Source organism: Rana temporaria, unplaced genomic scaffold, assembly GCF_905171775.1.
Source record: "Rana temporaria unplaced genomic scaffold, aRanTem1.1, whole genome shotgun sequence".
In the NCBI taxonomy this organism is placed as follows: domain Eukaryota; kingdom Metazoa; phylum Chordata; class Amphibia; order Anura; family Ranidae; genus Rana; species Rana temporaria.
In genome coordinates this window covers 622-21,222 of record NW_024404728.1, presented here as the reverse complement: position 1 = coordinate 21,222, position 20,601 = coordinate 622, and the positions used below count along the sequence as shown (strand labels likewise).

The window sequence follows — 20,601 nt, the reverse complement described above, 5'->3', positions numbered from 1 at the left end:
TATGTGTATGTGATTCTATGAATCAGGCGCATAGATAGGACCAGTGTAAGTCAGAGATACGATGGTGTATCTGTAGATACACCGTCGTATCTCTTTGTGAATCTGGCCCCTTGAGTATTTCTGAACAGCTCTGGCGCCCCCCGACCTCAGGCCAAACGCGGTACTGCACACCACTGTGGATTGAATCCTGCTCGTTTTGCGAAACGCTCGTTAACCGCGTTGCTCGCAATCCGAGGCTTCACTGTACAGCACATTCCAGTATTTTAATATAGGATATATATATAAGACATCAGTAAGGTCCATCTAGGAATCTACAACATTTTCTGGAGTTTCAGCTTCTCTTTGGCCAGAGCGATGGAATAATAATGCTGAAACTTAATCATTAAAATCGGAATGGGCAAGACAATGGTCAGAATGCCGGAAATGGCGGCCAGGCTGGCTACTATGCGGCCCGCCGTGGTGATGGGATAAAGATCGCCGTAACCCACAGTGGTCAGCGTAATGATGGCCCACCAGCAGCTGCTATAGATATCCTTGAAGACTTCATGACTATTCGGATCTTCCATACTGGACCATTCTAAGTGGAAGGCCAAAGCAGCAAATAAAAGACATTCCAAGGCCAGGATGAGCATGAGGATGAAGATCTCGCGGGTGATGGCTCTCAGAGTCCCGGACAGAACCCTCAGGACAAGGCTGCTCTCCATCAGACGCACCAGTCTGAACAGTTTCAGGATGTAGACGATCCGGATCAATCCCAGGACCTTCCAGACATTGTCCGTCTTCTCCATCGGGCCTCTGGCCATCAGCTCAACGAAGACCGGAAAGAGGGAAAGGAAGTCCACCCAGTTCAGAGGACTCTTCAGGAACTTATTTCTGTTGGGGCAGAAGAAGAAACGCGTAGCGAGCTCCAACCCGAACCAGAACACACAAAACAGTTCCAGGTAGAAGAGGTAAGAGGGGATCTCAAACACCACCTCCATATGGACTGAAGGGTCATATTCCCAGGAGTCAGACTTGTTCTGTGCATGTGAGAAATGGGGCTTGGTCTCCTCAAAGTAGATGATGATGGCTCCAATGATGAAGAGGAGGGAGATGGCGGTGACACCCTGGAACAAAAACACAAGTTGTCACACTGGGAAACGTTTTTTCTTACATTGACATCCTCCTGATTGTTCCTTCACCTATCAGTGCCATGTTAATAGCATTATGGGCCCCTAGGCAAAGTAATGCATTGAGGCCCCAACCACCCTGCAACAGGTTCCCCATCAGTGCTTCTTACATCAGCGTTGTACCCAGTGGCGGATGGTGCTCAAATTTTTTGGGGGGCGCAAACAAATGAAAAAAAAAAGACAATTGCAGCCTCACTGTGCCCATCAAAGGCTGCCACTGTGCCCATCAAAGGCAGCCACTGTGCCCATCAAATGCAGCCACTGTGCCATGCCATCAATTGTCGCCACTGTGCCATCAATTGTCGCCACTGTGCCCATCAATTGTCACCACTGTGCCATGCCAAACGCAGCCACTGTGCCATCAAACACAGCCACTGTGCCAAGCCTTAAATTGTTACCACTGTGCCCACATCAATTGTCCCCACCGTGCCCACATCAATTGTCCCCACCGTGCCCACATCAATTGTCCCCACCGTGCCCACATCAATTGTCCCCACCGTGCCCACATCAATTGTCCCCACTGTGCCCACATCAATTGTCCCCACTGTGCCCACATCAATTGTCCCCACTGTGCCCACATCAATGGTCGCCACTGTGCTCACATCAATTGTCCCCACTGTGCCCACATCAATTGTCCCCACTGTGCCCACATCAATTGTCCCCACTGTGCCCACATCAATTGTCCCCACTGTGCCCACATCAATGGTCGCCACTGTGCTCACATCAATTGTCCCCACTGTGCCCACATCAATTGTCCCCACTGTGCCCACATCAATTGTCGCCACTGTGCCCACATCAATTGTCGCCACTGTGCTCACATCAATTGCCCCCACTGTGCCCACATCAATTGTCCCCCACTGTGCCCACATCAATTGTCGCCACTGTATCCACATCAATGGTCACCACTGTGCCCACATCAATTGTCCCCACATCAATTGTCCCCCACTGTGCCCACATCAATTGTCCCCCACTGTGCCCACATCAATTGTCCCCCACTGTGCCCACATCAATTGTCCCCCACTGTGCCCACATCAATTGTCCCCACTGTGCCCTGTAAAATGCTGCCAGTCAGATTGCCCCCCTCCCCCCCCACCGCCGGGCACTTACCTTTCTGGGGTTCGCCATCCTCCTTCCACGGTCCCTCGATGTCTTCTGCCGCCCTCAATGACGTTTCAGCCAATCAGGTTACTGATAACCAGAATCAGTGTACCTGATTGGCTGAGACGGCCGTCAGTCTTATCCAAGGGACGTGGCCCACAACGTTTCGAGGATAAGACATCCGGGAGCTGAAGGGCTGTACTGGGAAAGCCTATCAGAGTCGCTGGCTCTGATAGGCACTTCCGCACAGCCAACCAGCTGTCCTTATTCAGATAATCGGCGCCCAATGTCCAGTTATCTGAATAGGCTGGCCACAATAACATGCAATGCATGAGTGTATGTTATTTGCGCGGCGCTGCAAAACAAATTTTTAAAAGCCTTAAAGGGCCCGTTTTTGTTTTTCGTTTTTTTATGACTACAGGAGGGAGTGGCGGCGCCCCCTATGGACGGGCCGCCACTGGTTGTACCCTCTTCCCCCCTTGTACTCACAGATTACAAATGCTGTTTCCACATGCAGTGAAGGCAGTTTCTCCTTCCTCTCCAGCGCCCCAGTGATGTACCAGTGCCAGCTCTTCTCTGCCCCCTGCAGGAGGGAAGAGAAAACTGATTCCTCTCCCCAGCAGAAGCCAGCCGCTGCTCCTTCTGACAGGAGTGACACTGCAGTTACTCCTGCCAAAAAGAGGCACATGCGGACAAATCACCAGTGAACCCCCCCTTTCCAACACAACGCCCTCCCCCCCTCTTCCTGACCCTGGTCCCCCCCATGCACCCGGGGGGTACCTGGGCATTGGCCCTGCCACCTATCCCCTCTGATGTGGGCTCTCATCAGGAAGCATACTTACCTGCCCAGCAGGTCCACTGTGGTCCTTCTGTGAGCCACTGACCAGGTGTCAGAGCACAAGCTACCATCTTGGTACACTCAGCCATTGGGAGCCTGACTGCCTTTTCTGGGTTCAAGTAGCCAGGCTCCCCTATGATGCCCACCATCTTTGTGATTGGGTTGCTGACATATATATATATAAGGGGATATCCCAGGAGACTGCAGGAGTAGAACATGTCATTCTCACCTAGGCAAGAATGATGGTGGGGTGGACATTAGGAAAATAAAAAAATACAGTGGAACCTCGGTTTAAGATTAACTTGGTTTGAGAGCGTTTTGATTTGCGAGCAACATTTTTTTTTTTTTTAATTCTGACTCGGTTTGCGAGTGTTGACTCGCAAGACGAGCAGAATTCAAGCTAAATAGGCCTGCAGTACCTCATTTGGCCTGAGGTACGGGGGCGCAGAAGCCGAGCAGAGCCGAAAATAGGCCTGCAGTACCGCATTTGGCCTGAGTTACAGGGGCGCAGGAAACAAGCCAAAGGGCCAGATTCGGGTACATCGTGCGTATCTCTGCGGCGGCGTAACGTATGTCATTTACGTTACGCCGCCGCAAGTTTTTCAGGCAAGTGCTTTATTCACAAAGCACTTGCCTGTAAAGTTGCGGCGGCGTAGCGTAAAACACCCGGCGGAATTCAAATTCGGCGGGTAGGGGGCGTGTTTCATTTAAATGAAGCGTGTCCCCGCGCCGAACGAACTGTGCATGCGCCGTCCCTAAAATATCCCAGTGTGCATTGCTCCAAATGACGTCGCAAGGACGTCATTGGTTTTGACGTGAACGTAAATGACGTCCAGCCCCATTCACGGAAGACTTACGCAAACGACATAACTTTTTACGTTTTTTCGACGCGGGAACGACGGCCATACTTAACATTGGCTGCGCCTCATATAGCAGGGGCAACTTTACGCCGGGAAAAGCGTCGTAACTTAACTGCATCGGCCGCGCGTACGTTCGGGAATTCGCGTATCTAGCTAATTTGCATACTCAACGCGGAAATCGATGGAAGCGCCACCTAGCGGGGGGAAAAAAAATATTGCAGTTACGATCCGACGGTGTAAGAGCCTTACGCCTGTCGGATCGAATGGATATCTATGCGTAACTGATTCTAAGAATCAGTCGCATAGACACGACGGCCCAGATTAGGACTTACGACTGCGTACATGGCGCTGCGCCGTCGTAAGCCCTTTGAGAATCTGGGCCAAAGTGTCATTTCTTCAGTGTTGTCACATGGAAAGATACAAGAAAAGAGTTTACAAAAACGTGAGGGGTGTACTTACTTTTGTGACATACTGTATACAGTAAATAGGGGTGACTTGTCTGAGTTTTTGTGGGTGTTAGTGCCCCCCTCCCCCCACATCACATTTACCATTGCTGCCAGGGAAGAGCGCGGCTTGTGGAAGAGGTTCCAGACTTTGGGCCGCCATCGCCCCCCCCAGCCGCGGTCCCGCGGGCCGCCTGTCTGCAGTAGGATCTGCTCATCGCTGGGCCCCGCCTGATCCCAGGAGCTCACATCTTCCACGGCTTGGGACTTGCTGTAGATGTTCAGCCAGCAGCAGTGAGACAGCCGAGCGAAGCTCACCCCCCAGAAGGCCAGTTCCTCCAGGAGCACCGCCCTGCACATGTTCCCCGAGCAATGGAGGTGCTTGGTCCTGTAATAGTCCAAGACGGATCCAAAGACCTCGGGGTTCCGGTCGAAGAAGAACTCGCCGCGCTGGGGGTCGTAGTTTCCGGATTCGCCGGGGCTGGGCTCGGCCAAGGCGGACAGCTTGGTCCCCGGGAAGGTGAGCAGTGTGCTGGCAAAGGTTTCAAATCTGACGCCTCCGACGTTAATCACCACGCGCCTGGAGGAGGAGTCCATTCCCGAGAGTCGCCGGTCCTTCTGCAATGACAAGGACCACATGAGGGGGAAGACAATCATAACTCTTATATTCTCAACACAAACTGTCGGATCTCCTATGGGGCTCAGCTATGGGGAAGGAGGACCTCAGTTATGGGGGATGGAGGAGTTCAGTTACGGGAAATGGAGGAGCTCAGTTATGGGGGATGGAGGAGTTCAGTTACGGGAAATGGAGGACCTCAGTTATGGGGGACGGAGGAGTTCAGCTATGGGGGATGGAGGAGCTCAGTTATGGGGGATGGAGGAGTTCAGTTATGGGGGATGAAGGAGGGGCTCAGCTATGGGGGATGGAGGCGTTCAGTTATGGGGGATGAAGGAGGGGCTCAGTTATGGGGGATGAAGGAGGGGCTCAGTTATGGGGGATGGAGGAGCTCAGTTATGGGGGATGGAGGAGCTCAGTTATGGGGGATGGAGGAGCTCAGTTATGGGGGATGGAGGAGTTCAGTTATGGGGGATGAAGGAGGGGCTCAGCTATGGGGGACGGAGGAGCTCAGTTATGGGGGATGGAGGAGTTCAGTTATGGGGGATGAAGGAGGGGCTCAGCTATGGGGGATGGAGGAGCTCAGTTATGGGGGACAGAGGGGCTCAGCTATGGGGGACGGAGGACCTCGGTTATGGGGGACAGAGGAGCTCAGTTATGGGGGATGGAGGAGTTCAGTTATGGGGGACAGAGGGGCTCAGCTATGGGGGACGGAGGAGCTCAGTTATGGGGGACAGAGGGGCTCAGCTATGGGGGACGGAGGACCTCGGTTATGGGGGACAGAGGGGCTCAGCTATGGGGGACGGAGGACCTCGGTTATGGGGGACAGAGGGGCTCAGCTATGGGGGATGGAGGAGTCCAGTTATGGGGGATGAAGGAGGGGCTCAGCTATGGGGGACGGAGGAGCTCAGTTATGGGGGATGGAGGAGCTCAGTTATGGGGGACGGAGGACCTCGGTTATGGGGGACAGAGGGGCTCAGCTATGGGGGACGGAGGACCTTGGTTATGGGGGACAGAGGGGCTCAGCTATGGGGGACGGAGGACCTCGGTTATGGGGGACAGAGGAGCTCAGTTATGGGGGACGGAGGACCTCGGTTATGGGGGACAGAGGGGCTCAGCTATGGGGGACGGAGGACCTCGGTTATGGGGGATGGAGGAGCTCAGCTATGGGGGACGGAGGACCTTGGTTATGGGGGACAGAGGGGCTCAGTTATGGGGGACGGAGGACCTTGGTTATGGGGGACAGAGGGGCTCAGCTATGGGGGATGGAGGAGCTCAGTTATGGGGGACAGAGGGGCTCAGCTATGGGGGACGGAGGAGCTCAGTTATGGGGGACAGAGGGGCTCAGCTATGGGGGACGGAGGAGCTCAGTTATGGGGGACAGAGGGGCTCAGCTATGGGGGACGGAGGACCTCGGTTATGGGGGATGGAGGAGCTCAGTTATGGGGGATGGAGGAGCTCAGTTATGGGGGATGAAGGAGGAGCTCAGTTATGGGGGATGGAGGAGGGGCTCAGTTATGGGGGACAGAGGGGCTCAGCTATGGGGGATGGAGGAGTCCAGTTATGGGGGATGAAGGAGGGGCTCAGCTATGGGGGATGGAGGAGCTCAGTTATGGGGGACAGAGGGGCTCAGTTATGGGGGACGGAGGAGTCCAGTTATGGGGGATGAAGGAGGGGCTCAGCTATGGGGGACGGAGGAGCTCAGTTATGGGGGATGGAGGAGCTCAGTTATGGGGGATGAAGGAGGAGCTCAGTTATGGGGGACGGAGGAGCTCAGTTATGGGGGATGGAGGAGCTCAGTTATGGGGGATGAAGGAGGAGCTCAGTTATGGGGGATGGAGGAGGGGCTCAGTTATGGGGGACAGAGGGGCTCAGCTATGGGGGATGGAGGAGCTCAGTTATGGGGGACAGAGGGGCTCAGCTATGGGGGATGGAGGAGCTCAGTTATGGGGGACAGAGGGGCTCAGTTATGGGGGACGGAGGAGTCCAGTTATGGGGATGAAGGAGGGGCTCAGCTATGGGGGACGGAGGAGCTCAGTTATGGGGGATGGAGGAGCTCAGTTATGGGGGATGAAGGAGGGGCTCAGTTATGGGGGACGGAGGAGCTCAGTTATGGGGGATGGAGGAGCTCAGTTATGGGGGATGAAGGAGGAGCTCAGTTATGGGGGACGGAGGACCTCGGTTATGGGGGACAGAGGGGCTCAGCTATGGGGGACGGAGGAGTCCAGTTATGGGGGATGAAGGAGGGGCTCAGCTATGGGGGACGGAGGAGCTCAGTTATGGGGGATGGAGGAGCTCAGTTATGGGGGATGAAGGAGGAGCTCAGTTATGGGGGACGGAGGAGCTCAGTTATGGGGGATGGAGGAGCTCAGTTATGGGGGATGAAGGAGGAGCTCAGTTATGGGGGATGGAGGAGGGGCTCAGTTATGGGGGACAGAGGGGCTCAGCTATGGGGGATGGAGGAGTCCAGTTATGGGGGATGAAGGAGGGGCTCAGCTATGGGGGATGGAGGAGCTCAGTTATGGGGGACAGAGGGGCTCAGTTATGGGGGACGGAGGAGTCCAGTTATGGGGGATGAAGGAGGGGCTCAGCTATGGGGGACGGAGGAGCTCAGTTATGGGGGATGGAGGAGCTCAGTTATGGGGGATGAAGGAGGAGCTCAGTTATGGGGGACGGAGGAGCTCAGTTATGGGGGATGGAGGAGCTCAGTTATGGGGGATGAAGGAGGAGCTCAGTTATGGGGGACGGAGGACCTCGGTTATGGGGGACAGAGGGGCTCAGCTATGGGGGACGGAGGAGTCCAGTTATGGGGGATGAAGGAGGGGCTCAGCTATGGGGGACGGAGGACCTCGGTTATGGGGGATGGAGGGGCTCAGCTATGGGGGACGGAGGAGCTCAGTTATGGGGGATGGAGGAGCTCAGTTATGGGGGACGGAGGAGTCCAGATTGAGGACATGGCAATGCTGAATTCAGCTTTTTTGGACCACCTTGGTGGCAGGAATGAAGAGGCCGGAGGAAACTTGGAGACCGGAGAGGAGACCGAGGACAATAAAGATTGGACTCTGAGAGGAAGGAATTGAAGGCTTTGATGTAGAAGTACAGCACTGAGCACACCGCAGACACATGTAAACTAATGCAAATTATAAAAGGAAATAAGCGGGGGAGGGGGGGGGGGTAACGCATTGAAAATGCACTAAACCGTGCGGAAACGCAGAGCGAACGCAGAGATTGTGGTGTAAATGATGCAGATTCTCCGGCTTCAGTGATTTGTGAGTCGGGGGGCGGAATGTTCCCCTTATTCACTGACTTGAGAATTGAAGCCGGGGGATGAGTATGACAGCCAGGCACCCGGCATTTTCAGGAAGACTCCCTCAAATTTCAGCACAGGCGGCCTTCTCAGCAAATCTCCGGAGAAGTAACCTCGGATCTACTGATGGGGGAGGTGTGGGATCTACTGATGGGGGAGGTGTGGGATCTACTGATGGGGGAGGTGTGGAATCTACTGATGGGGGAGGCGTAGGATCTACTGATGGGGGAGGTGTGGGATCTACTGATGGCGGAGGTGTGGGATCTACTGATGGGGGAGGTGTGGGATCTACTGATGGGGGAGGTGTGGGATCTACTGATGGGGGAGGCGTAGGATCTACTGATGGGGGAGGTGTGGGATCTACTGATGGGGGAGGCGTGGGATCTACTGATGGGGGAGGTGTGGGATCTACTGATGGGGGAGGCGTAGGATCTACTGATGGGGGAGGTGTGGGATCTACTGATGGGGGAGGTGTGGATCTACTGATGGGGGAGGTGTGGGATCTACTGATGGGGGAGGTGTAGGATCTACTGATGGGGGAGGTGTGGGATCTACTGATGGGGGAGGTGTGGAATCTACTGATGGGGGAGGTGTGGGATCTACTGATGGGGGAGGTGCTGGATCTACTGATGGCGGAGGTGTGGGATCTACTGATGGGGGAGGTGTGGGATCTACTGATGGGGGAGGTGTGGGATCTACTGATGGGGGAGGTGTGGGATCTACTGATGGGGGAGGCGTAGGATCTACTGATGGGGGAGGTGTGGGATCTACTGATGGCGGAGGTGTGGGATCTACTGATGGGGGAGGTGTGGGATCTACTGATGGGGGAGGTGTGGGATCTACTGATGGGGGAGGTGTGGAATCTACTGATGGGGGAGGTGTGGGATCTACTGATGGGGGAGGTGTAGGATCTACTGATGGGGGAGGCGTGGGATCTACTGATGGGGGAGGTGTGGAATCTACTGATGGGGGAGGTGTGGGATCTACTGATGGGGGAGGTGTGGGATCTACTGATGGGGGAGGTGTGGGATCTACTGATGGGGGAGGTGTGGGATCTACTGATGGCGGAGGTGTAGGATCTACTGATGGGGGAGGTGTGGGATCTACTGATGGCGGAGGTGTGGGATCTACTGATGGCGGAGGTGTGGGATCTACTGATGGCGGAGGTGTGGGATCTACTGATGGGGGAGGTGTGGGATCTACTGATGGGGGAGGTGTGGGATCTACTGATGGGGGAGGTGTGGGATCTACTGATGGGGGAGGTGTGGGATCTACTGATGGGGGAGGTGTGGGATCTACTGATGGGGGAGGTGTGGGATCTACTGATGGGGGAGGTGTGGGATCTACTGATGGCGGAGGTGTGGGATCTACTGATGGCGGAGGTGTGGGATCTACTGATGGGGGAGGTGTGGGATCTACTGATGGGGGAGGTGTGGGATCTACTGATGGGGGAGGTGTAGGATCTACTGATGGGGGAGGTGTGGGATCTACTGATGGGGGAGGTGTAGGATCTACTGATGGGGGAGGCGTGGGATCTACTGATGGGGGAGGTGTGGGATCTACTGATGGGGGAGGCGTAGGATCTACTGATGGCGGAGGCGTGGGATCTACTGATGGGGGAGGCGTGGGATCTACTGATGGCGGAGGTGTGGGATCTACTGATGGGGGAGGTGTGGGATCTACTGATGGGGGAGGTGTGGGATCTACTGATGGGGGAGGTGTGGGATCTACTGATGGGGGAGGTGTAGGATCTACTGATGGGGGAGGCGTGGGATCTACTGATGGGGGAGGCGTGGAATCTACTGATGGGGGAGGCGTAGGATCTACTGATGGGGGAGGCGCGGGATCTACTGATGGGGGAGGCGTGGGATCTACTGATGGCGGAGGTGTGGGATCTACTGATGGGGGAGGTGTGGGATCTACTGATGGGGAGGTGTGGGATCTACTGATGGGGGAGGTGTGGGATCTACTGATGGCGGAGGTGTGGGATCTACTGATGGGGGAGGTGTGGGATCTACTGATGGGGGAGGTGTGGGATCTACTGATGGGGGAGGTGTAGGATCTACTGATGGGGGAGGTGTGGGATCTACTGATGGGGGAGGTGTAGGATCTACTGATGGGGGAGGCGTGGGATCTACTGATGGGGGAGGTGTGGGATCTACTGATGGGGGAGGCGTAGGATCTACTGATGGGGGAGGCGTGGGATCTACTGATGGGGGAGGCGTGGGATCTACTGATGGGGGAGGTGTGGGATCTACTGATGGGGGAGGTGTAGGATCTACTGATGGGGGAGGTGTGGGATCTACTGATGGGGGAGGTGTGGGATCTACTGATGGGGGAGGTGTAGGATCTACTGATGGGGGAGGTGTGGGATCTACTGATGGGGGAGGTGTAGGATCTACTGATGGGGGAGGTGTGGGATCTACTGATGGGGGAGGTGTAGGATCTACTGATGGGGGAGGTGTAGGATCTACTGATGGGGGAGGTGTGGGATCTACTGATGGGGGAGGTGTGGGATCTACTGATGGGGGAGGTGTAGGATCTACTGATGGGGGAGGTGTGGGATCTACTGATGGGGGAGGTGTGGGATCTACTGATGGGGGAGGTGTGGGATCTACTGATGGGGGAGGTGTGGGATCTACTGATGGGGAGGTGTGGGATCTACTGATGGGGGAGGTGTGGGATCTACTGATGGGGGAGGTGTAGGATCTACTGATGGGGAGGTGTGGGATCTACTGATGGGGGAGGTGTAGGATCTACTGATGGGGAGGTGTGGGATCTACTGATGGGGGAGGTGTGGGATCTACTGATGGGGGAGGTGTAGGATCTACTGATGGGGGAGGTGTGGATCTACTGAAGGGGGAGGTGTGGGATCTACTGATGGGGGAGGTGTGGGATCTACTGATGGGGGAGGTGTGGGATCTACTGATGGGGGAGGTGTGGGATCTACTGATGGGGGAGGTGTGGGATCTACTGATGGGGGAGGTGTGGGATCTACTGATGGGGGAGGTGTAGGATCTACTGATGGGGGAGGTGTGGGATCTACTGATGGGGGAGGTGTGGGATCTACTGATGGGGGAGGTGTAGGATCTACTGATGGGGGAGGTGTGGGATCTACTGATGGGGGAGGTGTGGGATCTACTGATGGGGGAGGTGTGGGATCTACTGATGGGGGAGGTGTAGGATCTACTGATGGGGGAGGTGTGGGATCTACTGATGGGGGAGGTGTGGGATCTACTGATGGGGGAGGTGTGGGATCTACTGATGGGGGAGGTGTGGGATCTACTGATGGGGAGGTGTGGGATGTACTGATGGGGGAGGTGTGGGATCTACTGATGGGGGAGGTGTAGGATCTACTGATGGGGGAGGTGTAGGATCTACTGAAGGGGGAGGTGTGGGATCTACTGATGGGGGAGGTGTGGGATCTACTGATGGGGGAGGTGTGGGATCTACTGATGGGGGAGGTGTGGGATCTACTGATGGGGGAGGTGTGGGATCTACTGATGGGGGAGGTGTGGGATCTACTGATGGGGGAGGTGTAGGATCTACTGATGGGGGAGGTGTGGGATCTACTGATGGGGGAGGTGTGGGATCTACTGATGGGGGAGGTGTGGGATCTACTGATGGGGGAGGTGTGGGATCTACTGATGGGGGAGGTGTAGGATCTACTGATGGGGGAGGTGTGGGATCTACTGATGGGGGAGGTGTGGGATCTACTGATGGGGGAGGTGTAGGATCTACTGATGGGGGAGGTGTGGGATCTACTGATGGGGAGGTGTGGGATCTACTGATGGGGGAGGTGTGGGATCTACCGATGGGGGAGGTGTGGGATCTACCGATGGGGGAGGTGTGGGATCTACCGATGGGGGAGGTGTGGGATCTACTGATGGGGGAGGCGTGGGATCTACTGATGGGGGAGGTGTGGGATCTACTGATGGGGGAGGTGTGGGATCTACTGATGGGGGAGGTGTGGGATCTACTGATGGGGAGGTGTAGGATCTACTGATGGGGGAGGCGTGGGATCTACTGATGGGGGAGGTGTAGGATCTACTGATGGGGGAGGTGTGGGATCTACTGATGGGGGAGGTGTGGGATCTACTGATGGGGGAGGTGTGGGATCTACTGATGGGGGAGGCGTGGGATCTACTGATGGGGGAGGTGTGGGATCTACTGATGGGGGAGGTGTGGGATCTACTGATGGGGGAGGTGTGGGATCTACTGATGGGGGAGGTGTGGGATCTACTGATGGGGGAGGTGTGGGATCTACTGATGGGGGAGGTGTGGGATCTACTGATGGGGGAGGTGTGGGATCTACTGATGGGGGAGGTGTCGGATCTACTGATGGGGGAGGCGTGGGATCTACTGATGGGGGAGGTGTGGGATCTACTGATGGGGGAGGTGTGGGATCTACTGATGGGGGAGGTGTGGGATCTCACACCGGGGTCAGGGAGACTCTCCTCCCTCTCGCTGCGCTCAGCACAAAACATCTGTTTATCATTTCGGAATCTTGTTTTCTGAGGATTCTCTCCAAATATTTCCTTCTTGTTTTCACAAGAGAGGAGTCAGGAGAAGGGATGGGAGAGGAGACCATAGAGATGGGAGAGAAGAGTCAGGAGAAGAAATGATAGAGAAGATGGGAGAGGAGACCATAGAAGAGATGGGAGAGGAATGGGAGAGGCGAGAGGAGTCAGGAGAATGGATGGGAGAGGAGTCGGGAGGAAAGATGAGAGGAGAGTTGGGAGAGGAGACCATAGAGATGGGAGAGAAGAGTCAGGAGAAGAGATGATAGAGAAGACGGGAGAGGAGTCCATAGAAGGGATGGGAGAGGAGTCTGTAGAAGGGATGGGAGAGGAGTCCGGAGAAGGAATGGGAGAGGAGTCTAAGGAAGGAATGGGAGAGGAGTCTGGAGAAGGGATGGGAGAGGAGTCTGTAGAAGGGATGGGAGAAGAGTCTGTAGAAGAGATGGTAGAGGAGTCTGGAAAAGGGATGGGAGAGGAGTCTGGAAAAGGGATGGGAGAGGAGTCTGTAGAAGGAATGGGAGAGGAGTCTGGAAAAGGGATGGGAGAGGAGTCTGTAGAAGGAATGGGAGAGGAGTCCGGAGAAGGAATGGGAGAGGAGTCTGGAGAAGGAATGGGAGAGGAATCTGAAGAGGGGATGGGAAAGGAGTCTGGAGAAGGGATGGGAGAGGAGTCTGGAGAAGGAATGGGAGAGGAATCTGGAGAGGGGATGGGAGAGGAGTCCGGAGAAGGGATGGGAGAAGAGTCTGTAGAAGGGATGGGAGAGGAGTCCGGAGAAGGAATGGGAGAGGAGTCTAAGGAAGGGATGGGAGAGGAGTCTGGAGAAGGGATGGGAGAGGAGTCTGGAGAAGGGATGGGAGAGGATTCCGTTGAAGGGATGGGAGAGGAGTCTGGAGAAGGGATGGGAGAGGAGTCTGGAGAAGGAATGGGAGAGGAATCTGAAGAGGGGATGGGAAAGGAGTCTGGAGAAGGGATGGGAGAGGAGTCTGGAGAAGGAATGGGAGAGGAATCTGGAGAGGGGATGGGAGAGGAGTCCGGAGAAGGGATGGGAGAAGAGTCTGTAGAAGGGATGGGAGAGGAGTCCGGAGAAGGAATGGGAGAGGAGTCTAAGGAAGGGATGGGAGAGGAGTCTGGAGAAGGGATGGGAGAGGAGTCTGGAGAAGGGATGGGAGAGGATTCCGTTGAAGGGATGGGAGAGGAGTCTGGAGAAGGGATGGGAGAGGAGTCTGGAGAAGGAATGGGAGAGGAATCTGAAGAGGGGATGGGAGAGGAGTCTGGAGAAGGGATGGGAGAGGAGTCTGGAGAAGGAATGGGAGAGGAATCTGGAGAGGGGATGGGAGAGGAGTCCGGAGAAGGGATGGGAGAAGAGTCTGTAGAAGGGATGGGAGAGGAGTCCGGAGAAGGAATGGGAGAGGAGTCTAAGGAAGGGATGGGAGAGGAGTCTGGAGAAGGGATGGGAGAGGAGTCTGGAGAAGGGATGGGAGAGGATTCCGTTGAAGGGATGGGAGAGGAGTCTGGAGAAGGGATGGGAGAGGAGTGGGATCTACTGATGGGGGAGGTGTGGGATCTACTGATGGGGGAGGTGTGGGATCTACTGATGGGGGAGGTGTGGGATCTACTGATGGGGGAGGTGTGGGATCTCACACCGGGGTCAGGGAGACTCTCCTCCCTCTCGCTGCGCTCAGCACAAAACATCTGTTTATCATTTCTGAATCTTGTTTTCTGAGGATTCTCTCCAAATATTTCCTTCTTGTTTTCACAAGAGAGGAGTCAGGAGAATGGATGGGAGAGGAGTTGGGAGAAAAGATGATAGAGAAGACGGGAGAGGAGTCCATAGAGATGGGAGAGAAGAGTCAGGAGAAGAAATGATAGAGAAGATGGGAGAGGAGACCATAGAAGAGATGGGAGAGGAATGGGAGAGGCGAGAGGAGTCAGGAGAATGGATGGGAGAGGAGTCGGGAGGAAAGATGAGAGGAGAGTTGGGAGAGGAGACCATAGAGATGGGAGAGAAGAGTCAGGAGAAGAGATGATAGAGAAGACGGGAGAGGAGTCCATAGAAGGGATGGGAGAGGAGTCTGTAGAAGGAATAGGAGAGGAGTCTGTAGAAGGGATGGGAGAGGAGTCCGGAGAAGGAATGGGAGAGGAGTCTAAGGAAGGAATGGGAGAGGAGTCTGGAGAAGGGATGGGAGAGGAGTCTGTAGAAGGGATGGGAGAGGAGTCTGTAGAAGGGATAGGAGAAGAGTCTGTAGAAGAGATGGTAGAGGAGTCTGGAAAAGGGATGGGAGAGGAGTCTGGAAAAGGGATGGGAGAGGAGTCTGTAGAAGGAATGGGAGAGGAGTCCGGAGAAGGAATGGGAGAGGAGTCTGGAGAGGGGATGGGAGAGGAGTCTGGAGAAGGGATGGGAGAGGAGTCTGGAGAAGGAATGGGAGAGGAATCTGGAGAGGGGATGGGAGAGGAGTCTGGAGAAGGGATGGGAGAGGAGTCTGGAGAAGGAATGGGAGAGGAATCTGGAGAGGGGATGGGAGAGGAGTCCGGAGAAGGGATGGGAGAAGAGTCGGTAGAAGGGATGGGAGAGGAGTCCGGAGAAGGGATGGGAGAGGAGTCCGGAGAAGGGATGGGAGAGGAGTCCGGAGAAGGGATGGGAGAGGAGTCTGGAGAAGGGATGGGAGAGGATTCCGTTGAAGGGATGGGAGAGGATTCCGTTGAAGGGATGGGAGAGGAGTCTGGAGAAGGGATGGGAGAGGAGTCTGGAGAAGGGATGGGAGAGGAGTCCGGAGAAGGGATGGGAGAGGAGTCTGGAGAAGGGATGGGAGAGGAGTCCGGAGAAGGGATGGGAGAGGAGTCTGGAGAAGGGATGGGAGAGGAGTCTGGAGAAGGGATGGGAGAGGATTCCGTTGAAGGGATGGGAGAGGATTCCGTTGAAGGGATGGGAGAGGAGTCTGGAGAAGGGATGGGAGAGGAGTCTGGAGAAGGGATGGGAGAGGAGTCTGGAGAAGGGATGGGAGAGGATTCCGTTGAAGGGATGGGAGAGGAGTCTGGAGAAGGGATGGGAGAGGAGTCTGGAGAAGGGATGGGAGAGGAGTCCGGAGAAGGGATGGGAGAGGAGTCTGGAGAAGGGATGGGAGAGGATTCCGTTGAAGGGATGGGAGAGGATTCCGTTGAAGGGATGGGAGAGGAGTCTGGAGAAGAGATGGGAGAGGAGTCTGGAGAAGGGATGGGAGAGGAGTCCGGAGAAGGAATGGGAGAGGAGACCGGAGAAGGGATGGAAGAGAAGATTTGTAGGTTTCCTATCAGTAGGGATCTGGCTCTCCTCTCCCATGGATCACTCGGAGATGAGCATTGAGGCCTCTTACCGTCCTCGGGGGGTTCCAGCATCTGTATGAGAGGACGGGGGGTCAGGCGGGGGAAGAATTCCGCTCAGGAAATGGGAGGAATGAATTGTGCAACATGCTGCCAGTGAGGTCCCAGCAGCTGGAGATTCCGGGACGGGGGGACGGGGAAGGAGGACGGGGGACGGGGAAGGAGGACAGGGGGACGGGGAAGGAGGACAGGGGACGGGGAAGGAGGACGGGGAAGGAGGACGGGGGACGGGGAAGGAGGACAGGGGGACGGGGAAGGAGGACAGGGGGACGGGGAAAGAGGACGGGGGACGGGGAAGGAGGATGGGGAAGGAGGACAGGGGACGGGGAAAGAGGACGGGGGACGGGGAAGGGGGACGGGGAAGGAGGATGGGGAAGGAGGACAGGGGGACGGGGAAAGAGGACGGGGGACGGGGAAGGAGGACGGGGGACGGGGACGGGGGACGGGGAAGGAGGACGGGGGACGGGGAAGGAGGACGGGGGACGGGGAAGGAGGACGGGGGACGGGGAAGGAGGACAGGGGACGGGGAAGGAGGACGGGGGACGGGGAAGGGGGACGGGGGACGGGGAAGGAGGACGGGGGACGGGGAAGGAGGATGGGGAAGGAGGACAGGGGGACGGGGAAAGAGGACGGGGGACGGGGAAGGAGGACGGGGGACGGGGAAGGAGGACGGGGGAAGGAGGACGGGGGACGGGGAAGGAGGACGGGGGACGGGGAAGGAGGACGGGGGACGGGGAAGGAGGACGGGGGACGGGGAAGGAGGACAGGGGACGGGGAAGGGGGACGGGGAAGGAGGACGGGGAAGGAGGACGGGGGACGGGGAAGGAGGACAGGGGACGGGGAAGGAGGACAGGGGACGGGGAAGGAGGACAGGGGACGGGGAAGGAGGATGGGGGACGGAGGATGGGGAACAGGGAAGGAGGACAGAGAAGGAGGACGGGGAAGGGGGACGGGGACGGAGAAGGAAGACGGGTTGGAGAAGGAGGACGGAAAATGGGAAAGGAGGACGGGGGACCAGGAAGGAGAACAGGGATGGAGGATGGGGACGTGAAAGGAGGACGGGGAGGGAGGACGGGGGACGGGGAAGGAGGACAGGGGACCGCGAAGGAGGACGGGGAAGGAGGACGGGGAAGGAGGACGGGGGACAGGTAAGGAGCGACAGAGGATGGGCAAGGAGGACGGGGGACGGAGGCTGCAGAGACATCTGGAGATCTCGGACACATAATAAAAGACTAATCCCGGGGGGCCCAATGATTATTGATCTGTGATTATCGGATATGTTAGTCTTCTAGATTCCTGTGATGATTACACATCACTGTAAGAGATTCCCCTTATATCGGTACACGAAGGAGTCCGGAGGGGTGATGAGATAATAAAAAATATAGAATACTATACTGCGCCAACCAAAAAAATAAAATGTGAAAAATTAAGGAGCCAACACAACAATCAGACAAAATTGTGAACAAAACATAAAGTAAAGTGTAGCGCTAATAATGTATTGAGCGGATGGCTCTGCTGGAAGGATTATAATGCAGTGAATAGATGAAGGGCTCCTAAGTGAAGGACCAAGAAATCCTATTTAAAAACTAAAAAGTCGCACGTAACAACGACCTGTAAAGGAGTAGCTATAAGAATACGTGATATATAAATGTGTCTGAGAGCAAATATGAAAACATACAATATATTTCTAAAAGCACATATAAAAACATGCAGGAAAATTGTGTAACTAAAAAAAAAAAAAAAAAGGAAAACAATCCCTAAAAATACACAACAGACAGAAATGTTTGTAGGAAGTGACGCCGGTGACAGGGAAATGGTGACGTTTGTAGGAAGTGACGCCGGTGACAGGGAAATGGTGACGTTTGTAGGAAGTGACGCCGGTGACAGGGAAATGGTGACGTTTGTAGGAAGTGACGCCGGTGACAGGGAAATGGTGACGTTTGTAGGAAGTGACGCCGGTGACAGGGAAATGGTGACGTTTGTAGGAAGTGACGCCGGTGACAGGGAAATGGTGACGTTTGTAGGAAGTGACGCCGGTGACAGGGAAATGGTGACGTTTGTAGGAAGTGACGCCGGTGACAGGGAAATGGTGACGTTTGTAGGAAGTGACGCCGGTGACAGGGAAATGGTGACGTTTGTAGGAAGTGACGCCGGTGACAGGGAAATGGTGACGTTTGTAGGAAGTGACGCCGGTGACAGGGAAATGGTGACGTTTGTAGGAAGTGACGCCGGTGACAGGGAAATGGTGACGTTTGTAGGAAGTGACGCCGGTGACAGGGAAATGGTGACGTTTGTAGGAAGTGACGCCGGTGACAGGGAAATGGTGACGTTTGTAGGAAGTGACGCCGGTGACAGGGAAATGGTGACGTTTGTAGGAAGTGACGCCGGTGACAGGGAAATGGTGACGTTTGTAGGAAGTGACGCCGGTGACAGGGAAATGGTGACGTTTGTAGGAAGTGACGCCGGTGACAGGGAAATGGTGACGTTTGTAGGAAGTGACGCCGGTGACAGGGAAATGGTGACGTTTGTAGGAAGTGACGCCGGTGACAGGGAAATGGTGACGTTTGTAGGAAGTGACGCCGGTGACAGGGAAATGGTGACGTTTGTAGGAAGTGACGCCGGTGACAGGGAAATGGTGACGTTTGTAGGAAGTGACGCCGGTGACAGGGAAATGGTGACGTTTGTAGGAAGTGACGCCGGTGACAGGGAAATGGTGACGTTTGTAGGAAGTGACGCCGGTGACAGGGAAATGGTGACGTTTGTAGGAAGTGACGCCGGTGACAGGGAAATGGTGACGTTTGTAGGAAGTGACGCCGGTGACAGGGAAATGGTGACGTTTGTAGGAAGTGACGCCGGTGACAGGGAAATGGTGACGTTTGTAGGAAGTGACGCCGGTGACAGGGAAATGGTGACGTTTGTAGGAAGTGACGCCGGTGACAGGGAAATGGTGACGTTTGTAGGAAGTGACGCCGGTGACAGGGAAATGGTGACGTTTGTAGGAAGTGACGCCGGTGACAGGGAAATGGTGACGTTTGTAGGAAGTGACGCCGGTGACAGGGAAATGGTGACGTTTGTAGGAAGTGACGCCGGTGACAGGGAAATGGTGACGTTTGTAGGAAGTGACGCCGGTGACAGGGAAATGGTGACGTTTGTAGGAAGTGACGCCGGTGACAGGGAAATGGTGACGTTTGTAGGAAGTGACGCCGGTGACAGGGAAATGGTGACGTTTGTAGGAAGTGACGCCGGTGACAGGGAAATGGTGACGTTTGTAGGAAGTGACGCCGGTGACAGGGAAATGGTGACGTTTGTAGGAAGTGACGCCGGTGACAGGGAAATGGTGACGTTTGTAGGAAGTGACGCCGATGACAGGGAAATGGTGACGTTTGTAGGAAGTGACGCCGGTGACAGGGAAATGGTGACGTTTGTAGGAAGTGACGCCGGTGACAGGGAAATGGTGACGTTTGTAGGAAGTGACGCCGGTGACAGGGAAATGGTGACGTTTGTAGGAAGTGACGCCGATGACAGGGAAATGGTGACGTTTGTAGGAAGTGACGCCGGTGACAGGGAAATGGTGACGTTTGTAGGAAGTGACGCCGGTGACAGGGAAATGGTGACGTTTGTAGGAAGTGACGCCGGTGACAGGGAAATGGTGACGTTTGTAGGAAGTGACGCCGGTGACAGGGAAATGGTGACGTTTGTAGGAAGTGACGCCGGTGACAGGGAAATGGTGACGTTTGTAGGAAGTGACGCCGGTGACAGGGAAATGGTGACGTTTGTAGGAAGTGACGCCGGTGACAGGGAAATGGTGACGTTTGTAGGAAGTGACGCCGGTGACAGGGAAATGGTGACGTTTGTAGGAAGTGACGCCGGTGACAGGGAAATGGTGACGTTTGTAGGAAGTGACGCCGGTGACAGGGAAATGGTGACGTTTGTAGGAAGTGACGCCGGTGACAGGGAAATGGTGACGTTTGTAGGAAGTGACGCCGGTGACAGGGAAATGGTGACGTTTGTAGGAAGTGACGCCGGTGACAGGGAAATGGTGACGTTTGTAGGAAGTGACGCCGGTGACAGGGAAATGGTGACGTTTGTAGGAAGTGACGCCGGTGACAGGGAAATGGTGACGTTTGTAGGAAGTGACGCCGGTGACAGGGAAATGGTGACGTTTGTAGGAAGTGACGCCGGTGACAGGGAAATGGTGACGTTTGTAGGAAGTGACGCCGGTGACAGGGAAATGGTGACGTTTGTAGGAAGTGACGCCGGTGACAGGGAAATGGTGACGTTTGTAGGAAGTGACGCCGGTGACAGGGAAATGGTGACGTTTGTAGGAAGTGACGCCGGTGACAGGGAAATGGTGACGTTTGTAGGAAGTGACGCCGGTGGCAGGGAAATGGAA

General features: G+C 55.5%; 1 protein-coding gene across 1 annotated transcript; it reads right to left on the bottom strand.

Annotated features, from left to right (window-relative positions):
* Nucleotides 1-244: 244 nt before the first annotated feature.
* LOC120923259 (potassium voltage-gated channel subfamily C member 1-like) lies at nt 245-5,080 on the bottom strand. The gene is made up of 2 exons (XM_040334930.1): nt 4,514-5,080; nt 245-1,106 (listed from the first exon to the last, which is right to left on the bottom strand). The coding sequence occupies exons 1-2, from the start codon at nt 5,063-5,065 to the stop codon at nt 312-314; spliced, it is 1,347 nt and encodes a 448-aa protein (XP_040190864.1). The 5' UTR covers nt 5,066-5,080; the 3' UTR covers nt 245-311.
* Nucleotides 5,081-20,601: the final 15,521 nt, after the last annotated feature.

Coding starts and splice junctions, on each gene's coding strand:
- LOC120923259 (XM_040334930.1), bottom strand. CDS start 5,065: ATGATTGTCTTCCCCCTCATGTGGTCCTTGTCATTGCAGAAGGACCGG. Junction 1,107..4,513: donor GCTCTTCCCTGGCAGCAATG/GTAAATGTGATG, acceptor TTTTTGTTCCAG/GGTGTCACCGCCATCTCCCT.